At 44.3% G+C, this 23,227-nt stretch overlaps 1 protein-coding gene across 3 annotated transcripts in view; it reads right to left on the reverse strand.

Annotated features, from left to right (window-relative positions):
- The window catches only part of etv4 (ETS variant transcription factor 4), a 44,012-nt gene extending 29,480 nt beyond the window's left edge, over positions 1 to 14,532 (reverse strand). Inside the window, exons 1-5 of one of the 3 annotated variants that reach the window (XM_083787356.1) lie at positions 14,407 to 14,532; positions 14,193 to 14,291; positions 13,469 to 13,559; positions 13,164 to 13,211; positions 7,300 to 7,353 (exon numbers count right to left, since the gene is read on the reverse strand). In XM_083787356.1, the coding sequence (XP_083643482.1) occupies positions 7,300 to 7,353; positions 13,164 to 13,211; positions 13,469 to 13,559; positions 14,193 to 14,249 (250 nt within the window). In that variant the 5' untranslated portion in view covers positions 14,250 to 14,291; positions 14,407 to 14,532. The other 2 variants (XM_083787355.1, XM_083787357.1) reach the window with 2 other exon arrangements.
- Between the last annotated feature and the right edge of the window lie 8,695 nt (positions 14,533 to 23,227).

The following is a 23,227-nucleotide window of genomic DNA, read 5'->3' on the forward strand; positions in this document are numbered from 1 at the left end:
GAGCACACGAGTGCAGTGCCTCTCCATCCCTTTGTGTATGAGCAAAGATGTGCGTGTGTGTCTGTGTGCGGCACACACACACACACACACACACACACACACACACACACTTGTTTAGAGTGTGTGAGAGTCCGGGGCAGGAATCTGTCTTATCTAAATGAGATAACACATGCAACATCGAGTTTCCGTCAGGCTCCAGAAAGGCCTGGACACCTTGCTCTTAATTATCGGAGCCTGCGCCACGTCCACACAATTCCCTCTGCGCTTCTTCATCACTCCTCGCAATCTCTCCCTCTATTTTCCCTCCTCCTCCTCCTCCTCCTCCTCCTCCTCCTCCTCCTCCCTCTCTCTCTCCATGTCTTGATCGGGATCTTGATCGTAAGGGCCCCCGTGTGGCACGTTTGACCCCCTCTTGCCCCCTTATCTCCCCCTGGTCCTGATTTATCCGTGCTTTATCTTTATCCGTCCATCTATCAAAGCCTCCCCTCTCTCTCTCTCTCTCTCTGCCTGGATCGATATAGCTCCATAGCGATGGCTCTCACTCACTCCACACACCTCCCTGTCTCTCTCTCTGTGTCAGCAAGTTGCAGCAGGTCCATTCTCGCTACGTCGCATGCCCCGTGCGCTTCTGTGTTTGGACAGGCATGTGTAGACACGGACCTGATTTGTGTATGGGTCTATTTTGGGTCCATTCTTAAACTCACAGAGCCAAGTTAACACCGCAGATTTCTTGATTTTAAGAAACCGAGACTGTACAGATGGAACCATAATTGGCTGCTTAAAGGACCACTTCACCACTTTTCAACTTATCTTCATTTAACTGGTCCTCACTAATGTTCATGAACAAATACCACATGGCACTTTATCATTTTATATGAGCATTGGTGAGGACCAATTGTAAGAAGGTAGGTTGAAAAGTGGTCCTTTAGGTTTCATTTGTACACTCTCGGAGGTCTGTTTAGTTCCTATCATTCACTTAGCTCAGTGGTTCTCAAACTTGTTTGGCCTACAACATTTGCCTTAGAAAATAGACATCAAAAGTCCAGGCAGTATGTTAAAAACCAGCATAATGGCAAATAGATATTGCTTTCTATTTATTAACAGTTGTGCTGGTCAGTAAAATACTTTTTTTCCCCCCCATGTTCCACCTCTCATCCATGAATACGGTACCTGAGCACCTTGGATTAATTGAGTACTTCAATGGAAACTAGATGAAAGGCTTCCTTGGATTCATCCTTTTAGCAGACCTTGTACTGTACTTCCCTGTGCTTGTCCATGCAAACCGTTAATGTTTCAAACGGTCTCAACCTTATGAGACCCAGCGGTGTCATGGTTGTGGATTATACTGTATTTAATTTTTCTGTGTGTGTGTGTGTGTGTGTGTGTGTGTGTGTATGCCCACTCGTGTGTGTGTCTCCACGTGTCTACATACTGTATTGTGTGTGACCAGAACCTGACAGACAGGGTGGAATACATCACAATGTGTTTATGCGTACACACTCAACATGTTTCCTGGTGTCCCGACGGCTTGTTGCTCTTATAACGTGCGACTATACTACCATTATTTTTAGCATCGCTCACTCTCCCGTACGGCATCTGTTCTACGCCTCGCTCTGCGCTCACTTTGGAGAGATGAAAAAAAAAAACACTCCAGCTGTAGAGAATGTTTAAAACACAGCCATCCGTCCGCGGGGGGGGGGGGGGGGGGGGGGGCTTCCTCTGGCACATGCATGTACAGTCAGGAACACATGTGCTCTCTTTTCCTGTTTCCCTTTTCCTCTCCCCATGCACATTTACGCACAGGTAAACATTCTCACTCTTTTTCTGCGACACACACACACACACTCTGTCTTGTAATAAAACACACAGTGCCGTCCATTGACAGAGCCGGTGGCTGCTCTAACGCCGGGCTGTATGGGCCTGCCTGGCTCAAATCCCCGCAGCCACTAGGCTTTGACAGCGCTGCACTGAATCAACACGCACTGGAGGCTGTTTCACGCCTATCACCCCTGCCTCATGCGCGTCTGGCCCGTCACTGAGCCATGCTTCATCGGGTTTGGTCGGCAGCCCGCATGGAGATACAGTTTGTATAAAAAACAGGGCTATAAAGAAACAAACTTACTTAAAAAGTACTGTTTCCATAAAAACAGGGGTAAAAAGAAACAAACTTATTACGTTTTTTTTCTTCCCTTTACCTACCTTATTTTATTTTATTTACAGTTTTTGTTGTTCTACAATATATCATTTGTTCTGGGGAGAAAACATGTACAACAACTAATAACACCTTCTCAGCACAAGCTGGGAATAAACTGGTAGTTGTGTGTCCATTACAAATAAAATAAAACACAGTAAAATCAATTGAGGACAGTATGAAATACTAAAGCTCTGTCCAGTGTAGAGTGAGTGGCAGGGGAACATACTAGCCGAGAGTTTTCTCCTGGAGTAACAGGCAGCCCCCCCCTAAATCCCCCACTCCCCGCTTTTCATGAATGGAGGTTCACTCCCCTTAACTCAATCTGCTGCCTCAGCCAGTCTCTCACAACCAGCCCATTCATAAAACCCTGGGGCTCAAGTGTGTGTGTGTGTGTGTGTGTTGTGTGTGTGTGTGTGTGTGTGGTGTGTGTGTGTGTGTGTGTGTGTGTGTGTGTGTGTGCTTGGCGTGTGTGTGTGTGCTTGCGCCGTGTGTGTGTATGCACATAAAGCACATGTAGAAAAAGCATGCGTGTAGTATGGGGAGAGTGTCGAAAGTACATGTGTGCGTACCGTGTGGTTATGTAGAGCATTATGCAGAAAGTTTCTTTGTACATGTACATATGTGCATTGAGAGTATATGTTTGTATGTGTATGCATCACACCAACTCGAGTGTTCCAATGTGCATGCCTGGATGGATGAGTGCCCGTCACGGCCAATAAAACCACTGCTCATATTCACACACACGTTCACTTTGCATTACTTCACTTGTGAGGACATCAACATTTTAGGACGGTGATTTTTATGAAGACCATGAATTGTTTTCCCAAAATAGCAGATGTACAAGCTCACAACGGGTCATTGTGACATTTAGCCCTCACAAGTATAGTACTACAAGCACAGACACACACGCACACAACACACACACACACACAAGAGTGATGACCTCCCCAGAGCTAGCAGAATCTGCGTGTCACCTGGCTGTTTTCGCCGACTTTGTTGCGTAGCAGCTGTATTTTGGAAAGCCGAGAGAACACAGGGACGCATGCTTCTCTTTTCAGCGGAGAGGGGAAGAGAGAAAGGGAGGGGTTGGTTCACCCATTCACTCTCTCCTCTGCACTCCAAATGGGGACTGATTGGGCCAGCTCCGATCTGAAGCGAGCGAGGGGAGGAAAAATCAGCCCGAATGACCAGACAGACAGGCCGAGAGGAAGAGAGAGATGGGGGGGGGGGGGGGAGGATGTGAATCCATGACGAGGCAGAAACGCACACATCCAGAGAGACAGACAGACTGCTGGGAAACATACAGAACTGGCTTACTGTAGTTTCTCCTGTTTTAGCCGTTTCTTTCTCCTTTTATTACTCGTTCACAATTCCCCTTTTTTGGACAAAATCACAGTCTCTCTCACTCTCTCCCCCTCTCCCTCCCCCTCTATCTACTCTCTCTCTCTCTCTCTAAAAAAAAGAGAAAACCAACAGCAACAGCATTCTATAGCCACAACTTCCTATATATAATTACTACAAGACACAAATCTAAACAATCGGCCCACACAGCACAGAAATCACTGGATTAGTTCACATCTTGGAATACTCAATGTGTAGAGTGGGGGGGGAGAGAGAGAGAGAGAGAGAGAGAGAGAGAGAGAGAGAGAGAGAGAGAGAGAGAAAGAGGGGGGGAAGGGTGTCCAGAGTTTTAAATTGGGCTTTAGTTTGTACAGGCACAGGAAGGGAGGGAGGGGTTTAGACTAGAGTATCCACTTGGAGAGAGGAGGAGAAGGAGAGGAATGAGGGGGGAGAGAGAGAATGGGGGGGAAGGGGGGAGGTCTGTAGTACTGTAGGGCTTTTTTTATGAATGGAGATTGAAGGAGAGCAAAAAGGAGGCGGTTGGGCGGGGGGTGGGGTGGGGGAGTGCAGCAGGGAGGGAGGTGGAGGCACACTTCCTCTTCTACACCGAGGAGAACATTTATGAATGGGTCACATCTCTGCGAGTGTAAACAACATACTTGGACAAAGAGGGCCGGTCCTCTCCGGGCCGACTCGCACTGAGCTCTTTCACTCAGGCGGACGACGCGGACAATGCTGCCACATGTATGCTTTTGATCTCTTCCAACCTGGCGTCCCCCGTCTTTGGCAATTCATCATAGGTGAATTCAAATGTGAAAAGTGACATGTTGACGTGTCAATATGAGAATCTTTCAAAATGTCAAACATTTTCAAAAATGGTGAACCTATATAGCCGTTCTTCAGGCTCACAACGTGTCACAATTATGCAACACGCTGTGAGCTTATATATATATATAAGTATATACAGTAGGTCTTAAGTGGTTACGTGAGATTTCATCTTTTCACAAATTATGAGAAGTAGGCGAATGTATTTGCTGTGAGTGTGAGTGATGCCTCCCTGTGGTTATTTGTCAATGGGCAGGAAACAGAAAATGGATTCTGTACGACAACACTCGTACCCCCGAAGCTGCTGTCAGTCCACAGATATCAAACACACCAGTAAACCTTTTTCTTTGTACCTACAGTTTTTGCCTTGCTGACTCAATCATGCACGCTGAGGGGAAAGTTATGGCATGCTGTTATCACCAACAATGGCTTAATTACATTTTAGACAAACACGTGTGCCAGTCAAGTACATAAAACGTTGTGTGTTTGCGTAACCTTCCCTCAATGGCAGCGCACGGACAGAGCAACACTTGTTAGCCATTAAGTGAGGGGAGAATGGACGAGATCAGATAGGTTTAGCAGATGTTGCAGGTATTGCACAATCCCTGCTCCCCCCCATGCCTCCCACCACCCTCTTCTTTGTCTTGCTTCTTGATCTAGCATTCCGATACTTCCCAACGGTTTTGACCTCACCGCCTGTGTCACAGCTCTCTGCATTTAGTTTTTTTATGTCTGACTTGTACTTGTAGTTGCATGCTGTATCGCGCATTGAAACTATAGCCGATGTACACGACGCGTTGCAAGCTTCAAGATCTGCCATTTTCAGTGCGTGAAACCAGCGTGCTAACCAATTGCAATCAATCCGGCATTATCTGCCTCTGTGTTGACTCCACCACGCCCATGCAGGTAACTACCTGACTCAGTAAACAACAATGTTCAATTTTACCACGGCGCCTTTTCAATTCAAGCCTTCAATTATATTTCGGTCAACAGGGATTAGGAGGTTTGCTCTGTGCTTGTGTCTTCTTTTTTTTTATATATACCGTGACAGAGTTTCCAGAACAAATGACTCACCTGCATAGTTAAGTTGTTTTTTTTTTGGGGGGGGGGGGGGGGGGGTGGAGGTAAGAGAGAAACACTCTGTACCCAGGAACCGTCAATGGAACGTTGGCATGGGAAAAAAACATTTAAGCCCTTTTTTCTATACGGTGTACACTGTCGGCTTTGACAGATCCGACGCAGACTCGCAGGGGCGTACCAGAAATGCGCAGATGAATATATTTTTGGCAGCTTGTCAGCCTCGCTTTCCCGTCAAGCCGAGCTGAATAGAGATGCACCAACTGCGCCTCTGTGGGCCCATTGACTGTGAACAGCGGGGGCACTGTCTGTCAACGCCGAACCGTCGCCGCTACTTAGAAGTGAGCTGCCCGTCAAACCGCTGAGCCCCCCTGACCCTGCGGATCATACCGTCCGTCCGCGAGCGAGACCCTGACAGCTGATTGGATGGCGGGGGCTGCGGGGGTTAAGTAGACATGACCTCTGCATGCCCCAGGGTTCATCTCCACTTCCTCCTGCCCATTGTTGGCCGACAGAAGGGGACAATGTTTCTACAGGGCATGTGTCACCGAGGAGGGCTTCGCCAGTTGTGACTTGGGACACGGTTAAATCACGCAATGTTTACACACAAAGGCTGTATGGGGGCTTGGCATGGGAGGAAGTGACATTGGCTGAGGTTGACGGGTAGCTGTCACCTATAGTTTTGAGATTAGTTTCATTTAAAATCAATCGCGAATGACAATGTCCCATTTAAGAAATGGCTAAAATATAGACTACATCACAAGCCTTTAACCCATTAAGGTCAGGAACCCATTTTTGGGTTGTTGCTATATACAGTATTTGAAGTTTTTCAGAAGGCCTTTTTTTTATCTGCATCAGCTTGAAATAGGATACAAAAAAGGAGGAATATGATAATTTATTTAAAATTATTTTTTTTACTTGCCCAAAATAGGGACACCAGGTTGAAAGTAGTAAAATATACTGACGTCAGCAGCGTTGCCAAGAAGGGAGAATACTGTAGTTCTTTGAATGGCAGAAAACCTAAAGTGTTAGCAGTGTGTTGTACAGCAGCACACACACACACACCCCCACACAGTTCCTGAATTGCCATTGTTTAGACATGCAACGAAAAAGGGAAAACCATTCAAAGAGCAGCCACTCCAGTCCGCGCGGCCCTGGAATTTGCTTTCCCATTTTACACCTTCCGACGAGCACAAAGGCCGATGTTTGTACCTGGCCCCTTGAATGAATCTTATACTGGTTTCCTGTGCCGTACCCATTCATCTTTTCAAAGCCATGCAAATGGGCGACGGTGGCTTACAATGCTGGCATCAAAATTCATTTCAGGACCACTGGGTCATTAGTGCCCCATCGGTCTCAGCAACGCTTTGTTCTCCAAAAAGGACATTACTGTAACATCACCACCAAGTTACAGTATCCTCCTTACCCTAGCCTCTGGCACTTCCACAACACAAAGCTGACCCTACACCGCTGGTTTCACTTTCACTTCATAAGTACAGTACACCACACAGACAGACACACATGAAAACACACACACACACACACACACACACACACACACACACACACACACACACACACACACACACACACACACACACACACACACACACACACACACACACACACACACACACACACACACACACACACACACACACACACACACACACACACACACACACACACACACACCACACACAGACATGCGCACATAATGAATTCAGGGACAGCTTTTCCGGACTATATCTCATAGGTGGGTCTGAATTGTATGTTCACATCCGGCTTCACACAGGTGTTAAGCTAAACTCGCTCAAAGACACACATGAACACACACACATTTCAGAGAGTTGTGTACTTACAGTTCTCGGAGTGGAAATCAGGAACAAACTGCTCGTCACTGTCAGGGACCTGAGCTGAAATTAGAGGAGAAAACGGAAGCCGTTAGGATGGAAGTTGTTATTGGGTGAGAGAACAAACTCTCTCTCTCTCTCTCTCCCTCTTTCTTGGGCTTGAAACACGAGCCACAGCGAGGCCTAACCTCTGTGCAACCAAGTGACCTTCACCCCCTCCACCCAACTGTTACTGTGTGCCAGCACTTCTTTGTGATCAATACACCATAGTTAGGTTGAGAGGATCTCCCGAACATCCTCGGTGATGACTGCTAAACCACTTAGACCCGTTTTATAGTTTGTCGTACTGTGGTGTCGCGCCACAAAAATAGCCAATCTACTCACGTGTCGCTGAGTATCTGCCAAGTTGTGGGCTACTTTGACAGTTTTTGCCTATAGGATGTCAGGTTGAAAGTGGTTAACCTGCTGGCCTGCCTTCTTGCGAAATTTTCAAATTCACATTTCTCGACCATGGCATTGTACAAGATTGTAGCATACAAAAAGCCATACGTATCATACGCATGCAATGATTGGACCATAAAAACCTTTGTTGCTCGTCAATATTTCAAAGAGTTTTTTTTTTTAATGTCCGGTGGGTCTCCATCGTGAGTGGAGCAGTAAATACTGGTTTGTGAAACCATTGTCGTTGAGCATCGTTCGTGACCGATGATTCAAGTTGACGCATCACTATGAAAGCCACGGGTGATTTAAGACTTTAAGAGCAGCACTTATAGTGGAGCCAGAGTTACTGTCACTCACACAGACTACCTATTGAACCAAGCTGATGGCAGATCAATAGGGAGGCAAAGCTATCTTTTCACCATCCGCTTAATAATGGACCCCACGGCAGATAGTCACTACACTGTAAAATCCCCAGTCTTCATTTAACTAGACTAGAGTGTAAATTTACCTATAAATGTCATGGTTGATCTAACGCGGAGAGTCTTATTTATTATTAAATAAAGTTATTTTAACACTCACAATTGTACTTTGTACCATTCTATATTCCAAACCACTGGCATATCATAAAACTCACTTTAACCCTGGTCAGTGTGGCAAAAACAAACTGAACCTGCTGTATCCTTAGTTGACCGGGGTCCATCATTGACCCCACCTCATTTTTCCCTCTACACCGGCAAGGCCAAAATAGCCTATCTGCTATTTCACAGAATGTTCACCTAGTACAACATACCCAAGAAGTGGCATGTTCATTTGGTTAATTAGTTTTGATCGCAGAAAACCAGACAGACTAAACAGGCGGTTCAAGCTAAACAAGTGAGGATCTGTCAATGTGGTAAGACTAAGTAGCTCTGTGGATGTCACATCTCTCCCTCTCTTCCTATCCAGCTGAGGTTGATTGGGGACATTTGCTGGGGCTAGAAAGCTCTCTGGAGTTTGTCATCTGCTTTTGAGAGGTGCTCGGGAGTCACTCTGGAGGTCAAACTAGAAGTGTTTATAGAGAGGCAAGGAAACCAATGAGACCAAAGAAAAGAGGGGAAGTGTGGATGAGAGGGCAAGTTGAGGTTAAAGCTACTTAGAACTTTTGTCACCCGGGCCATTATCTCTTGTGAATTAATGACGTGTTTTCTGCGGCAGTACTTAATCATGTCGGAAAGACGTGATCTGCGTACTTCTCCTGCCATGGAGTAAATGTAGCGAGATACAGTTCATATATCACCCCGTATCCGTTACAATGCGTTATATAAGCGTTTACTGTGCCATAATGTATATAGTCCTCAGAAACAATATACAGCGAGCTTACAGTAAATACTGATTCTCAAAAATAGATAAGTCAATATGTAGATATAGTATGTGTACCGTGTTATTTAGCACTGGGATACTGTTACCCAGTTGGTTTTCTGCAGGGATACAGTTTCAAGTATCAATGTTCCTGATTACGTGTTCTCTCATAATGAGGCTCATTTAGAGCCTAACTGAATTAGTGCAGTCAGTTATGCCAAGCCCAGGTGCAGTGGAGCTAGACAGACGCTATTGTGTGGCCCTAATTGTAGGAATACCAACCCATTCACAATTGTGCATTTGGAGCTTTGGATTTTGACTCACACAAACAGGTCAGAAAAGCCCCCCATCATCCGACCGCCAAATGCCCAAATAGCGGGTGAAAAGGTCAAATTCACCCGCTGAGCCATGAGCGCACTGGCATTCGATTCGTTGTCCTGAGCTTAATGGCCTAACCCCAAAACTAGAGCGGAGCCAGGGCCAGCAAACTTCTAATCTGGCACCGGTCCAAGTCCACAAGGGCTTTCTGGGTTTTCTAAAGTGTTTCCATTGCTCGGGCCTCGCACTTACGTCATGGTGCAAGCTAACTGGTAGGGAAAAGTTGATGGCTATCATTAAATATCATGAACCCAATCTGGACCGTGATGGCTAACAAAAATAAAATGGCACCACACTGTGGGCAATCATAAACCCCTCAGCATCTTCGGCTCACTACACAGGACCATTATGAGACCCAACAAAAGTCCTCTCTCAAAGTATTGACCAAACGCAGCTTCCTCGTAGCAGTCGCCATTACTTCTGAATTTCTTCTCAAAGTGGTAGGTTCATAGTCCACAGTAACCACATTCTGCCAAGTTCTGGGACCGTGACCTCACCCAGGCGAGCAAAAGAACGAAGCCCAGACAACCCAATCATCAACCTCAGCAGTGGAGCCTCTTCTCTCTCACACTACGTCCACTTATGGGTTCCGCACCATGAAAACGCCAGCATGGAAACCAAAACACAGAGATGGAGACCAACTGAGAGAGAGAGAGAGGCTGGTTAAGGACACCAAGGAGAAAAAAAAGAGGAAATCAGAAATTCAAATCCACTTTCTTGCTTGTAGCCCTGCCCCTGCTTCCTGTGCAGAGGAAACCGGATGATAGCGTTTTGGAGCATGTTCAGATAAATGACATTGATTTCTTGTATAATGCCACGTTCTGTGGCTTGCTATACGGTAATACTATTACCCCTGCTTTAACTTTGCAGCCTCTTGCCCCCGAGGAGAAGAATAAAGCTGTTTTATGAGACAGACCAGAGGCCAATATTTAGTCCAACAGATCAAACTATAAATCATTTCCCACTGGTTTCAACATGTCTAAAATGGAATACACTGGACATGCGCTCAGAAAAGGGAGAAAAAAATAAATACTAAAAACATTAAGGATGTCTGAACGTCAGGGCAACTGGCTCACAGACAAGATCAAGACCCTGATTCTTAAGAAGTTTGCGTATGGCCTGTCTGTGTGTGTTCCGGTTGTGTACATGTGTGTGTGTGCATGTCTCCGCGGCCTCTACGCACATGCATGCTTGTGCATGTGTATGCACATGTGATTGTACACTCGTCGCTGTGCGTCTGTGTGTGCCTGTGCACTGCAGTGTGCACGTGTACGAAACTCGCTTCCAGGAACACCTCGTCAGGGGCTTTGAGATGCAAGTCAGCACAAGAAGGAGAGTGCGTTTATACGAGTGTGGACGCATGTTGCCCTCGGTGCTTCCAAGCACCTTGAATGACTTTTTTTTTTCTCAATGGGAGATCCTGGGAGGAGCCAGAGCCTCTCAGTCATATAAAGCTAAAGGCCACTGTGGCAAGATGTGACAAGCTCCTGAACTCTCACCATTCAGAACTTTTCTACCCCCCCCCCCCCCCCCCTCTCTCTCCGTCTCTTCCGCTCTCTGTTCGTACAAAAAAAAAAGAAGAAAAAAAAAGAAACCCCTTCAGCTACCCAGTTTTTACAATCTTGGTGAATCCCTCATAACCACAATCAGGCGTGATAAGGTCTTTAATTAATTCAACAGGAAAGGAGAGGTCTTAGCCGGGGAGGCTGAAAAACAAGCCGGTACTTAGGGTTAAATAACACTTTGATAAAGTTACACTACCAACTTCCACCCCTGATTCCGTCTCAGTCTCTCTCTCACGCTGATCCACCGCCGCCCCAATTTGTAACGGAGGCGCAGCGCCCGATATCTCAACACTGTGCAGGCCTTTGTGGCCAAGTGCATGAATACAAATACAATGTCCATCAATGGAATGACACTTTGAAGCGTCTCCCATTGTTGCCCGTTTTATTGGTCATTGGCGTTTCTCTTTGTCTGCGAAACACCGGTGTGAAGTGAACTTGTTGCTTTGACGCTGCATGAGAATTAGGTGAGGAACCTGAGGTGTGGGTCCGGGGCCGTTTTCCTCACACCATACACAGTAGTCCTGTCAGGGGTGTATAGGCCCTGCTGGGCCCTGGCTAAAATGTCTTGCTCAACTTCAGCTCACACACACACACACACACACGGGCCGCTTCCTGTCTCTCTGGGCATCTGCTAGTGACTTCCCTACTTCTTTTTTGTACATGACTCAAAGTCAATGCTAGGACACGCCGTTTGAATGGCTGCAACGAGTTAAGGCGACATAAGCAATTTCTCGTGCTTAGGAATATGAAGAAATCCCCTTTGGCCACAACAACAGCACCACCCATTCACCATACACCGATTTCCTCACTGCATGAGAAGGGAAATATTTACACTCAACATGTAAAATAAATGTGTCTACAGCCAAAACTAAATAAGATCAACAGAACATGGGTGACCACTGACCATACACTGCAAAATGTAAAAACTAAGTGGCATTGCTGGTGAACTCGTTGGGCGTACTACTTGGTCGTAGACGAATACCGAAAACAATATTTAATCTAGAAGCTCACAATTCAATCTATAAATTCACATGTCGTCAGTTGCTGTCGCGATGCGTTGCGAGCTTGGAGACTGGCTATTTCCTTTTTTATTGTAAATACATACACAATTTTATATACATACACACACAATTTTATATATATATCTAAATATATATATAATAAAAAAATGCATCAAATCAACCGGCTATAACAAATAACCTTTTTAATGCACTGTGCTTTAAAAGGGTTATTGTCCTTTCTTGTTACAGTTTGCAGCACACAGGTCTGTGTTCCTGCTGCCGCTGTGCACGAGGTTTAGCAAACATTACCAAACAGGCCTAATGACTCATGCCACGGCGTTGTTGTCCCGTCCTGACATATAATTGCTCCATTAGAGCTCACGTCAACGTTGCACTTATAAAGTCTACAGGCTGACAATTGCCTCCGACTGGCCTCCATTTCATCGCTATGTGCCTTGAGTGACACAAGCCAAATACGCTGTTTGTTTGCATTGGCTGCAGGCTTGGCATGCGGAATACATGCCAACATGGCCAAAATAGGACATGCTCAAAAAGCTAATAGTCTTCTGGTCTGTGTTCACTCTAAAAATGTACAGTTTTTATTTTTTGCTTTCTTTCCTTGTGCTGTTGTAAAGTTTATGAGCATGTGTGTTGCATCAGAGCGTTTTGGCTCCCCACGAGACTCTTTACTGCAAATTCAACCCTCCTAAACTGAAAAGGTCATCTTTATACCAGAAGGTTGCTACACTCATGAGTGGACTAGCCTCCAGCATTCCTCTGAAATACTGCACAGAAAACAAGACAACCCAAACATCTGTGGCAATTTTCTAACACCAGGTTAAAATGCTGTGCACACACTAATAATGGAGAAATCAGGTTATTAGCCCCGTTTTGACATCAGACACATTCACGGCCAGTTCCGCAGTGGAAAACATTATTGAAAGATCTGCAAGTGTGTAACACATAATGTGTCATTATACAGTAAAGAGTTTTACAGATTTTTCATATACCCTTTCTCACATTTTCTCAATTCATCATGTTGACATTTCCCAAGCCACACGAAAGTCAGCCTTATCATCCACAAATAGAGCAATATTCTCCAGTGAAGCATGCAAATTAAAAGTAAACGCTGCCTGCAGGCAAGTCTCACCTTCTGTGAGCCATGTCTCTTGGAGTTGGCTTAAATCCTGAAAGAGGTCTGAAAAGACAAATAGTAAGAAAAGGATTAATCCCTTGGGCAGCACTACAACAACAAAGCTGCTCAAGAAAGTTACTCGCCCACTATTAGACCAGTACTTAGTCACTATTTGTCAACTTAAAAGTCTAGTATTTCTCATAGCATCTCCATAATATCTGAGTACTTATGGGACGGCTCACATATATTATCAAAGTAAGCCTATGTGTCACATAATCGTAAAGGGGCTTGAGGCCAACGCAGTTCTTACTGTACTTTACCTTCTGATTCCTGAGGGGGTAATTCTGTGTCCATGTATTTCCTTTTCGCTGCCATCAACAGTCTATTTAGGGGCCCATTTCCTTGTGACTTCTGCAGAATAACAAACAGAGGAATTAAAACAAACTCCCAATAGGTAATTTGCAGTATATGTAATATAATATATATATATATGTGTCTAGCCTACTGTATCACACTAAAGTGATTAATAAATTAACAGCTAACAATGTAAACAATAATAATTATTGGGTTTATCTTTAAAAATATAGTTTAATGTTTTATATTTATCATGACACACGGATCTTACATGTACATGTTTAAGAGCCAAAAGATATGTGTACATTTTTAAGCTAAGGTGAATTTAAACAGCGTGAAGTCTGGCTATCCCAACATCGGAAAAAGAAAAACAAATGCGCTCTCAGCGCCTCAACTACATTGACCATTTGGCACACAAACTGAAGGGTTCTCACACCAGAGCAGAACATTGACAATGACAAAACACTGTAAAATGCAATAATTACTATGTTTAGTCACTGCAGCAGTCGGTGGCGATCTTGCGATTGCTCAAAGCGAATTGAAAATGAGTTTCCATCGCGTATATGACTTGCTTGAAACAAAACTCAGTGGAGAAAAACGATCGAAAGAGAACGCCAGAGGTAGAGGTAGCCATAAAGTCCTAAAAAATTAGTGCAAAGAATTTAACGAAAAGACTTCTTCCATACGTACATTTGCTAAAGTGTAAGGCACTTGCTGATCCAAATATCCATCCATCTTATAATCCATGCGTTAACCGTTTGTGGTCATTTAGGCTAGTTGCGATCCAGCCTGCAGGGAGAGAGACGAGCGAGGTTAGTTGTGAATGGAGCTGCGTGGAGGCTGCATGCATAATGAGCCCCATTCACAAAAAACACAGCGAGCAGAAGCGACGGCAAGTGATTACCCCAGCGGGCTGCCGCTGCCCTCTTTACAGTATACAGATCTGCTGTGTTTTTCCTTCTAAATGTCTGCGAGTCTGATGAGAGAGACAGAGATTTTGGCTCGTCAGGAGGACATCACAAGATGTTAGGTAGCCTACTCGAGAGTATGTAGAAATGAACAACATCAAAACCCCCACATTTTAACCCAACACGGTCCCTGCAACTCCGACGAGCGTGTGTAAACAAATGTAACCGAGTGGCCATTTAGTTACATTTGTAGCTAGTAATTTACTAGTAACACCGTCGGAGTAGTTCCAAAAACGATTTCACTTTGTAGACGTAGAATTTAGTAGGCCAATTATTTACCCTTCTTTCATTTACGTTGCCTATTCCATACAGCATTATGTGTCGTATGTTGATAGCCTGGGGGTTGTGGTTTTAGTACAGTTAAATACACATTTCTTTCCCCGTACAGTAAAACACCAAGTGAATTATGGTTGGTATTCAGTACTGAATGTGACATTTGCAACTTTTGTTGACTTTCAACCTACGTTTTGGGGGAGCTGAGCTCAGCTCGTTGTCGTGCGAGAGAGAAGGAAACTGGCATGGCGTGAAAAGAAACAGATGTGTGTGCGGTATCTCACGCAGCTAGATTAAAAGTATTTAAACCGTTAAAGTATACGTCAACGGCAACACTTTGGTTAAAATGAATTCGACTTTACTGTGAAGTCATTTTCAATACCAGTACTGCTTGTGTCAAAGTGTTGACTTGACTCGGATGTACTAATTATAAATAGGAAGACTTTGCTTTTCTCGCTCTGTCTGTCTTACTTTGATTGGTGGATTTCCTCTTTCAAGGGCTCGAGTTTCTCTGTCTTTGTCTTGATGAATGCCTCGACTTATGAATGAAATCTCGGTTTCCCCCTATCAACCAATCAGCGACCCGAAAGTCACGGTACCTAGCAACAAGGGGCGGGGATAGCTCCGCGACAGCCAACCCATATCAAGAATTCTGCGGGCTTTTATACTGGATTTTCCAGTTGTTTTTCATTCACAAAAAAGGAGAGAGGGAAAGTTGAGAGAGAAACTTCCATTCATAAAAACCTGCCCTAACATGAATGTCCCGACTTGTTTTTCTCTACTAGTCTCTTGCCCAGGCAGACACAGTCAAATAACTTAGTTTGTTTACCTTCTTGCACGTCTCCCTAACCCTATAATTTATTACAAGTAAAGTTATGTCCTTGCTGATGGAAAGAAACCAGTCACAGAAGAGCTAATCGCCTCTACCTATGCATCAAAAATGAACACCCAGATTAGTTCTGGGCTATATATTTTTGTGGTTTTTATACCACATTAAAACCATAAGGAATGAGCTCTGCCCTGTGTTATGTGCACGAGGCCTCCAAAATAGTCTTATGATTTGTTTTTAAACTGAGCTCAACTAGAGCCAAACCGTTTTTTCTTTTAAAAAGTGGACAGCCCGTACATACACTCCTTGCTATTATGTTTTTGGATAAGCCAGGAAGTGGAGCAGACTGTCGGCATTCAGTTCTAGGCTATATACAGCAGGCAGGGGATCTTAACCATCCAAAGGAAAATGTGTATTTAATTCCCACGCTTCAGACCTGAATTTTGCCACAATTATTTAACTTACAAAAAAAAACAACAACACTGAACTGACCATACTATTAATTCCATATTTTGTGCCACATGTTTTATCCCCGGCCGGGTCATATGGAAAATGGGACCCAGTGCCTCCCTGATTGGCACTCAGCATCAAGGGTTGGATTGGGGGTAAGTCCCTGCGGTATACTAACGTCATGTGCAGGGGGTGTACTTGTACATCAAGCTGCCTCACGCTACAGATACAGGAGATAGGCTCCTGCCCCTATGGGCCTCATGGCTCAGCAAGGCTTACTTACTTTACTTTTGTGCCACAAGCCCATTTGTTTGCCTTATACATTATACACGCACAGCACACCCATTGGATCATTTTGAGGCTTTGATTCTATCGTTATTATGAAGATAAACTGTATGTCAAACAAGCATTTGTTGATGGTTCAACCCTAACTTAATAAACCTGCCTTTTGTTTTATGATGTACTTATGAATTGTACAGCACATGTTTTATCTGCATTGTTTGCTTGTTTACTTTGTTCTGTATTTTTATTGTATGTAAAGCACTTTGTGAGTCCTCTCTGTGAAAGGTGCTATATAAATAAAATTTACTTATACTTACTATGTCTTTTAAACCCTTATATGATGTTTTGATGGTTGCCTGTCTGCCTGTGTGTAGACAGCACGTAGCACTCGTCTCTGTATCTCATTATTGAACACTTTGCATATTATGACTGTACTACACACATGTACTGTAGTAGGCATACTGCACTTGTTGGGATACATCTCCACGTTAAGGGGCTAAGTGCATTCCTCAGTGCATGGTGAGGAGGGGAGAGCATGTCCAGTTTGCAAGCATGCTTTTTGAACTATGAGAAGCTACAATAACCTGCATACATTATTGAACGGGACAGGACTGAACGAACAGGATGATGTATTTGAAAGACAAACCTGTGCTGTCAGTTCAGTTGCAATTACCTTTGTCGCCAATAATGTGTCAGTGATGCGAAATACTATAAAACACTGATTAAACGCCATCGCGCACATCTTCTACCATATTTATTAAGTAGTTCTTGAATCTTCACTATGATGAATTGAAATGGGGGAAAGAAAACAGCTCATGGCCTGAGATCCATTAGGTATTACACTGATGCTGCAAACACACCGTATAGCACTAAAACATATTGTTAAATGTGCTGTAATAGAGATGTCCAGCTGCACTGGGTCTAATAGGGCTTTGTCAGCAGTGTGATGAGTATGGCCAGAGAGGCATTGTGAGCTCGGTGCGGTATGTGGAGTAGCCTACTCTCAAAGTGCTTATTGATCACAGTGAGCCATGCTTGATGGACGGCTACAATTATTGTTATTAGGAGCTTCAACTCAACTGTTCCATTCGTACAACAACAGAGGTGTGTCATGAGTGTGTGTGTGTGTGTGTGTGTGTGTGTGTGTGTGTGTGTGTGTGTGTGTGTGTGTGTGTGTGTGTGTGTGTGTGCGTGTGTGTGTGTGCGTGCATGCATGCGTAAGAGAGTAAAAACAGATGTGAGCATCCAGTGTTTGTAAGAGACAGAGATTGAAAGAGAACTAGAAAGAATGGATAAAAAGAGAGGGGGGGAAGGAGGCATTTGGACCGAAAGAAAGAAAGAAAGAAAGAAAGAAAGAAAGAAAGAAAGAAAGAAAGAAAGAAAGAAAGAAAGAAAGAAAGAAAGAAAGAAAGAAAGAAAGAAACTAAAATAAATGTGGGTGGAAAAGAGGGAAATGAAAGCACAAGGAGGACTGTTCTCTGTGGGGTATGGGGGGGTGGGGGGGTGGGGGCGTGGAAGCCTTCGTTGGCAACACCTCTCCCATCACTCTCCTCTTCCTCTCTCTGGAACAACTTCCTTTACTCTCCTCCCACCTCCTACTCCCTCGCTCCAGATAAGGCTGATGGTGACTGATAAATGAATGGAGATCTTTGACAACCCAAGGACATCATGCAGGGACTTACTGGAAGCAACCCTCCCCATGCAAAACATCCCATCACTGCCTACGTGCAAGACTTGATCAAAGTGAGAGGATTACTTTAATGACCACATTATTATATCAATATAGATTTTTGTAGTGCATGGGATGTGGTAAGATACCCAACTTATAAACTGAATGTATATTGTGTGGCTGCTGACACAGTGTTAATTGTGGTTCCTTTAGTACAGTCGTTCCCAACCTGTGGGTTGGGACCCCGAGGTGGACTCCATATGGTTTTGGGGGGGTCCCCAGATGACAATGAAGTGGCAATTAAAGTAACCTTTTTAATACCTAAAAAGAAAAAAGAAAGCCAAGCAAAATACTACTGCATCAAAAGTAATCAACAAATTATATATATTTAAAAAAAAAACTTGTATTTCTCTTCAGAAGCGCTAATATTGTAACATTGACACAGCATAACATCAGAAATGATTCCAGAACATCTGCGTTGTGTTGACACAATCATCGAGAAATAATTAATAATAATATTATAAAATGACCCAAAAACAGGAACTCCACTCCTGTTTCCTTCTTCCGATCACGTGACACGCGCGTTGATGCAGTGCAAGGCATGCTGGGTTACAGGTGCATATTGGGAAGCCGATTATTATAATTCTTTTAAGCTAGATGTGTGCGTACCGAAGGCACGTGAACCTCTAGTTTTTTACAATGCTGTAAAGACTGTGCTGTTTTTGCTAGCTATACACCAGTCTAATTAATGTTGATCTGGAATTTTTTTCCATGTACACCACTGGTTCTGAATTAATTTTGCACTTGATGAATTTAGCAATTTACCATAAAGTTATCATTATATATTATATCAAATAAAATGTTTTTGGAAATGAAAAGTTTTGTTAGACTTAAAACCACTTTGCATCCCTATTTTAACAACACAATTTTTTGTCAATATCACCACAATGATTCTTTGTCTGAGATAAAAATCCCCTTAGAGGCCTGGTCCACATACAATAATGTAAAACTTAAAAAAGAAGGCTACATAACCTTGAAAAAAAAACCCACACTTGTGTGAAGTGAGGGGCGCTCTTATCATCATACAACATCCCATTCCGGCCAATCACAATTGGCGTCTTTTTATCCTCACCTTTTCAGCTCTCAGCCAATCAAATCATCGCTATGGGGTACACAGACACACAAAGCATGGGCATAGCCTCAAAAAAGGGGGGGGGAAAGCTGCCATTTAAGCTTATAATTTAGGTGTGCTCCCCTCAAAACTACATGGCTAGCTGCCACCCTGTGGGTTTTGTATTTACAGCTGAGACAGCAGCTTGCCCTGCTGGGCCAGAGTGGTCCATAGTGTGTGTGTCAGGCCTCACCCCTACTGGGAATGTAATGAACTCCCATACCAGAGCCATGCCATGCCTGGCCAACTAGACCATGCCAAAACCAAACCATATGGGCTACACTCAAACCATGTGTGTCCATGCACACGAGTATGAGTATTTGAGTATTTATGGTCTTTATAAAATTTCATAAAAAAATAAACAATAAACCGTGTACTCTCCATTAAACCCGCGTTTAGCACGATGCAATTACAGATTAGATATTCCCCATGACCAACACATTTTGTTTCAAGACTACTTTAATTAAAAGATATTTTCCATTTTCCAGTTACTTCAAGGTCAAATTAAGTCAATGACTCAAACATGCTTAAATTATATTTAAGCTGATTGTGAGTTGTGATCTGCGTGGCTTTATTTAAAGTATAACGCAGTGCAGCTTTAAAGTTGGCATCCATCATAATGGTGCTAGGAGACTTCCACTATACATGGAGGACACAGCCTGGTTCTCAGCGAGGGCACTGGGCATTGCTAGGCCATTAAAATAAACAGGACATACTCTCTCAGGCTGCAGGCGGTGGCCAGGAGAGACAGGGAGGCTGGGTTGTTTGGAGTGGGGAACGAGCTTCCGAGGAAGAGCCGCCTGCTCTCACATGCCATGTCAACTGGAAGATGATTCCCAATGCAAACAGTCATCGTGTGAAACCAGGGCCTGTGTGTATATGCAATGTGTGCCCCTATTAATGCTGTGCGTGTCCGCGTAACTCACTTGTGCGTGTAGCCCACAGAGACTAACCTTTTGTAGTGTCGTTTTACACAGGGTGACCAAAAATAATCTCCCAGCTCCACATCCCCACCGTGCTGAGCTGCCAAACGAGGACCAAGGAGGACTGCCCACGCAGTGTCCTGCCTGCTGCAAAACGTTTCTTCCCAAGGTGCTCGGATTTGCATCTAGGGGATAATTTACTCCATCCTCTTGGAAAGCAAACAATGCATTGCACACCTGAAAATAACCACAGACAAAACAGAGACACCTATGTTTATTGCAAGGTTTTTTTTAATACGGAAAGAGCACTTCCTTGAGAGGTCACACACGCAATATTTGAACGTTCAACCTTCCTGGACTGATCCTCATTGTTGAAGGAGCTCTGACGACTGTATTATACAGTACCATGTGTGGCTCTCTGGAAAGCTTCCTCGAGCAGCACACACAGGCACAAAAGATGATTTGCGAGTAACCTTCGTCGACATGATTGGTAGTACAGTAAGTCAGGGAGGCTGTGTGTGTGTGTGTGTGTGTGATGATTTACAGTACATCTCTGTCCTAGGGACTGGTGTGTGTTGGGGATGGAAGGGGTCGGATGGACTGTCACTGCCTGCTTGTTTTAGACGACAGGGAGACATAAATTGATTTCCCACTTCTGCAGCACCCCTGTGGAATTCCTGGCAGAAAGCTTCAGTTCAGTCAGCGCCCCGACACTCTCTCCATGGAGAGCCCTGCCCTGCTTGTCCTCAACAACGGATGAGCTTCGACAGGGGTGTCTGTGTGTGTGTTAGGAAGAGAGAGAGCTTGTCGGTGTGTAAAGGAAATGGAGAAAGGGGGTCTTTCTTTAGTTCTTTAGTTCGCAAATGAGAAAAGAATGTCTGTGTGCACTTTAATGTTTAATGTATGTGCTTTTTGTGCGTGCCGCCACATACACACGTCTAACCTCCTTGTTCCTCTCTGTTGCTGTGGTGTGCCGCGGGGACGCCCAGGGGACTGTTCTTCATTCCCCAGGACACGGCACTGTTGCCGGGATGCCTGCTTGTGTATAGGCATAGTCAGGAAATGTCACTGCTGGCATCTGACGAGGGCTAGTGCGCCAACCCAAGCGTGCCTCCTAGCCACCTGCGGCCCAGCCTCCTCCGCTGCAGACACTGGTCCGTTTGTTTGTTCACCAGCCAGTCCCACCATTCCCCACCAAAGTCTGCCTGTCTGGCCTGCCCCGGGCCTATGAAAGATCAATCAGGTGAGCACAATAGTGTTTATAGGGTTGTTTTTGACTGGGGAGCCCTGTGGAAAAGTAGCTAGCATGCAGCTGCACTGGCCGAGCTCAGCTGCCAGCTAACTCTAAAGCTCCCTGCTTTTGTATGGCGTGTGTGTGTGTGTGTGTGTGTGTGTGTGTGTGTGTGTGTGTGTGTGTGTGTGTGTGTGTGTGTGTGCGCGCGCGTGTGCGTGTGTGTGTGTGTGTGTGTGCATGCATGAGAGCAAAAAAGAAAACACAACTGCAAAGAGCCACATCATATACATAGGCTATATACACGTGTGCAGAACTGCAGACACTCTCTCACACATGTACGCACACGCACACGCACATGCACGCTCGCGCGCACACACACACACACACACACACACACACACACACACACACACACACACACACACACAGTTTAGCTTCCCTTGCCTTCAATAATCCCCTTTAAATTTTACTTTGATCTATTGTGGCTACTCTGTGGGAACAGATTTAGTTGTTGTCATGTTAGACTCACAAACACAAGTTGGCACAAACATTGATAGAAGCTTGAGTGCAGCCTGTTTGATATTGGGATATTTTTCCAACGGCAGTTTCCCAGAATGTCACAGTTAGCCTACTTACCTCTGAATAGGAGTATGAGTATCTATGGAAGTTCAATCAACTCCATCTGACATGTTACTGTCACAGAATGCTTCTGTTTTTCAGAGTCACTATTTAAATGTTAATCTTTGCTTGCAACATTCAGTATCCTTTGTTAATTTTGTATCCACGGATTCCACGCTAGAATGGAATGAGCTGAAATGCTGCTGCAGATGTGAAGCCTTGAAGTACTGTAATGACAAATGGTTTCCCATTAAGTTCAGCAAAACTCCACCACTGCTATTAATGTAGTAGTACTAGTAGTAGTAGTGCCTTGCAGTATGCAAATGAAATTGTAAAAATTATAATGTGATGTGAATTGAAGTAACTATCCTGTTCTACCTCGAATTTGAACACTGCAAAAGTGCAATTTATTTTTTCCTTTTTTTATACCACCGAATAGAATAGAATAGAATAGACTTTTATTTGTCATTGCACACAAAGCATACACTGAGCATACAACGGAATTTCTAGGGAGCTCCCACATAACCGTAGTACATAAAAACACAGAGCAAATAATACAGCTTTAAAAAAGCATAATACAGGTCTAACAAGTTTCAATGGAAGTTAGCTCTTAACCAAGCCATTTTCTCAGGACATATTTAGGTAGTGATTCAGGGCTGGAGCCAGGCTAGGCAATTGCATTATTTGCTTCAAACTGTTTTGTTCATGCAACAATGAAACAAGCCAATCTCAGCCTAATGGTTAGATTCTTTTACTTGTAGTATAAGATAAAGACCTTTAGCCACTTTAACCCTATATACACTTCAGGGTCCCCCAGGGCTCTATGTTTAATTTGGTCCCTTTCCTTCTACACCTCTTTGGAGAGCTTTGCAGATCGTAGATTGTATCGCCTCCGAATAGGGTGCTGGGATTCATGTGGTTAAACACGTTTCATTCACACTCGTACACTACACACATGCACAAGTACACTTTTAACCCAGCCTTCATTTATTTGCCAGTGGCATATGGGGAGACCAAAGATTGTGGTGGTGGTGGTGGTGGTGGTGGGGAGGCATTGTTTTGTTCTAAAAGCAGAGTGGCTTTGAGGAGAAGACAGAGGGGAGCCTTGTTGATGTATCTCCCTCTCTCTCTCCCCACACAGTGCTGGTTTTGTGTATACACTCCTATTGTGGCCACAAGCCCTCTCTCACCCACACTGCCATTTATATCCCATTTTCCACTTCATTTCCATGCTAATTTGGGGGGACAAAACAAAATGCCATGTACGTCAGTTGTAGTGATGCAGCTGGATTGTCTGTCTGTACGAGG

Source organism: Protomyctophum parallelum (assembly GCF_964188405.1).
Source record: "Protomyctophum parallelum genome assembly, chromosome: 17".
In the NCBI taxonomy this organism is placed as follows: Eukaryota; Metazoa; Chordata; class Actinopteri; order Myctophiformes; family Myctophidae; genus Protomyctophum; species Protomyctophum parallelum.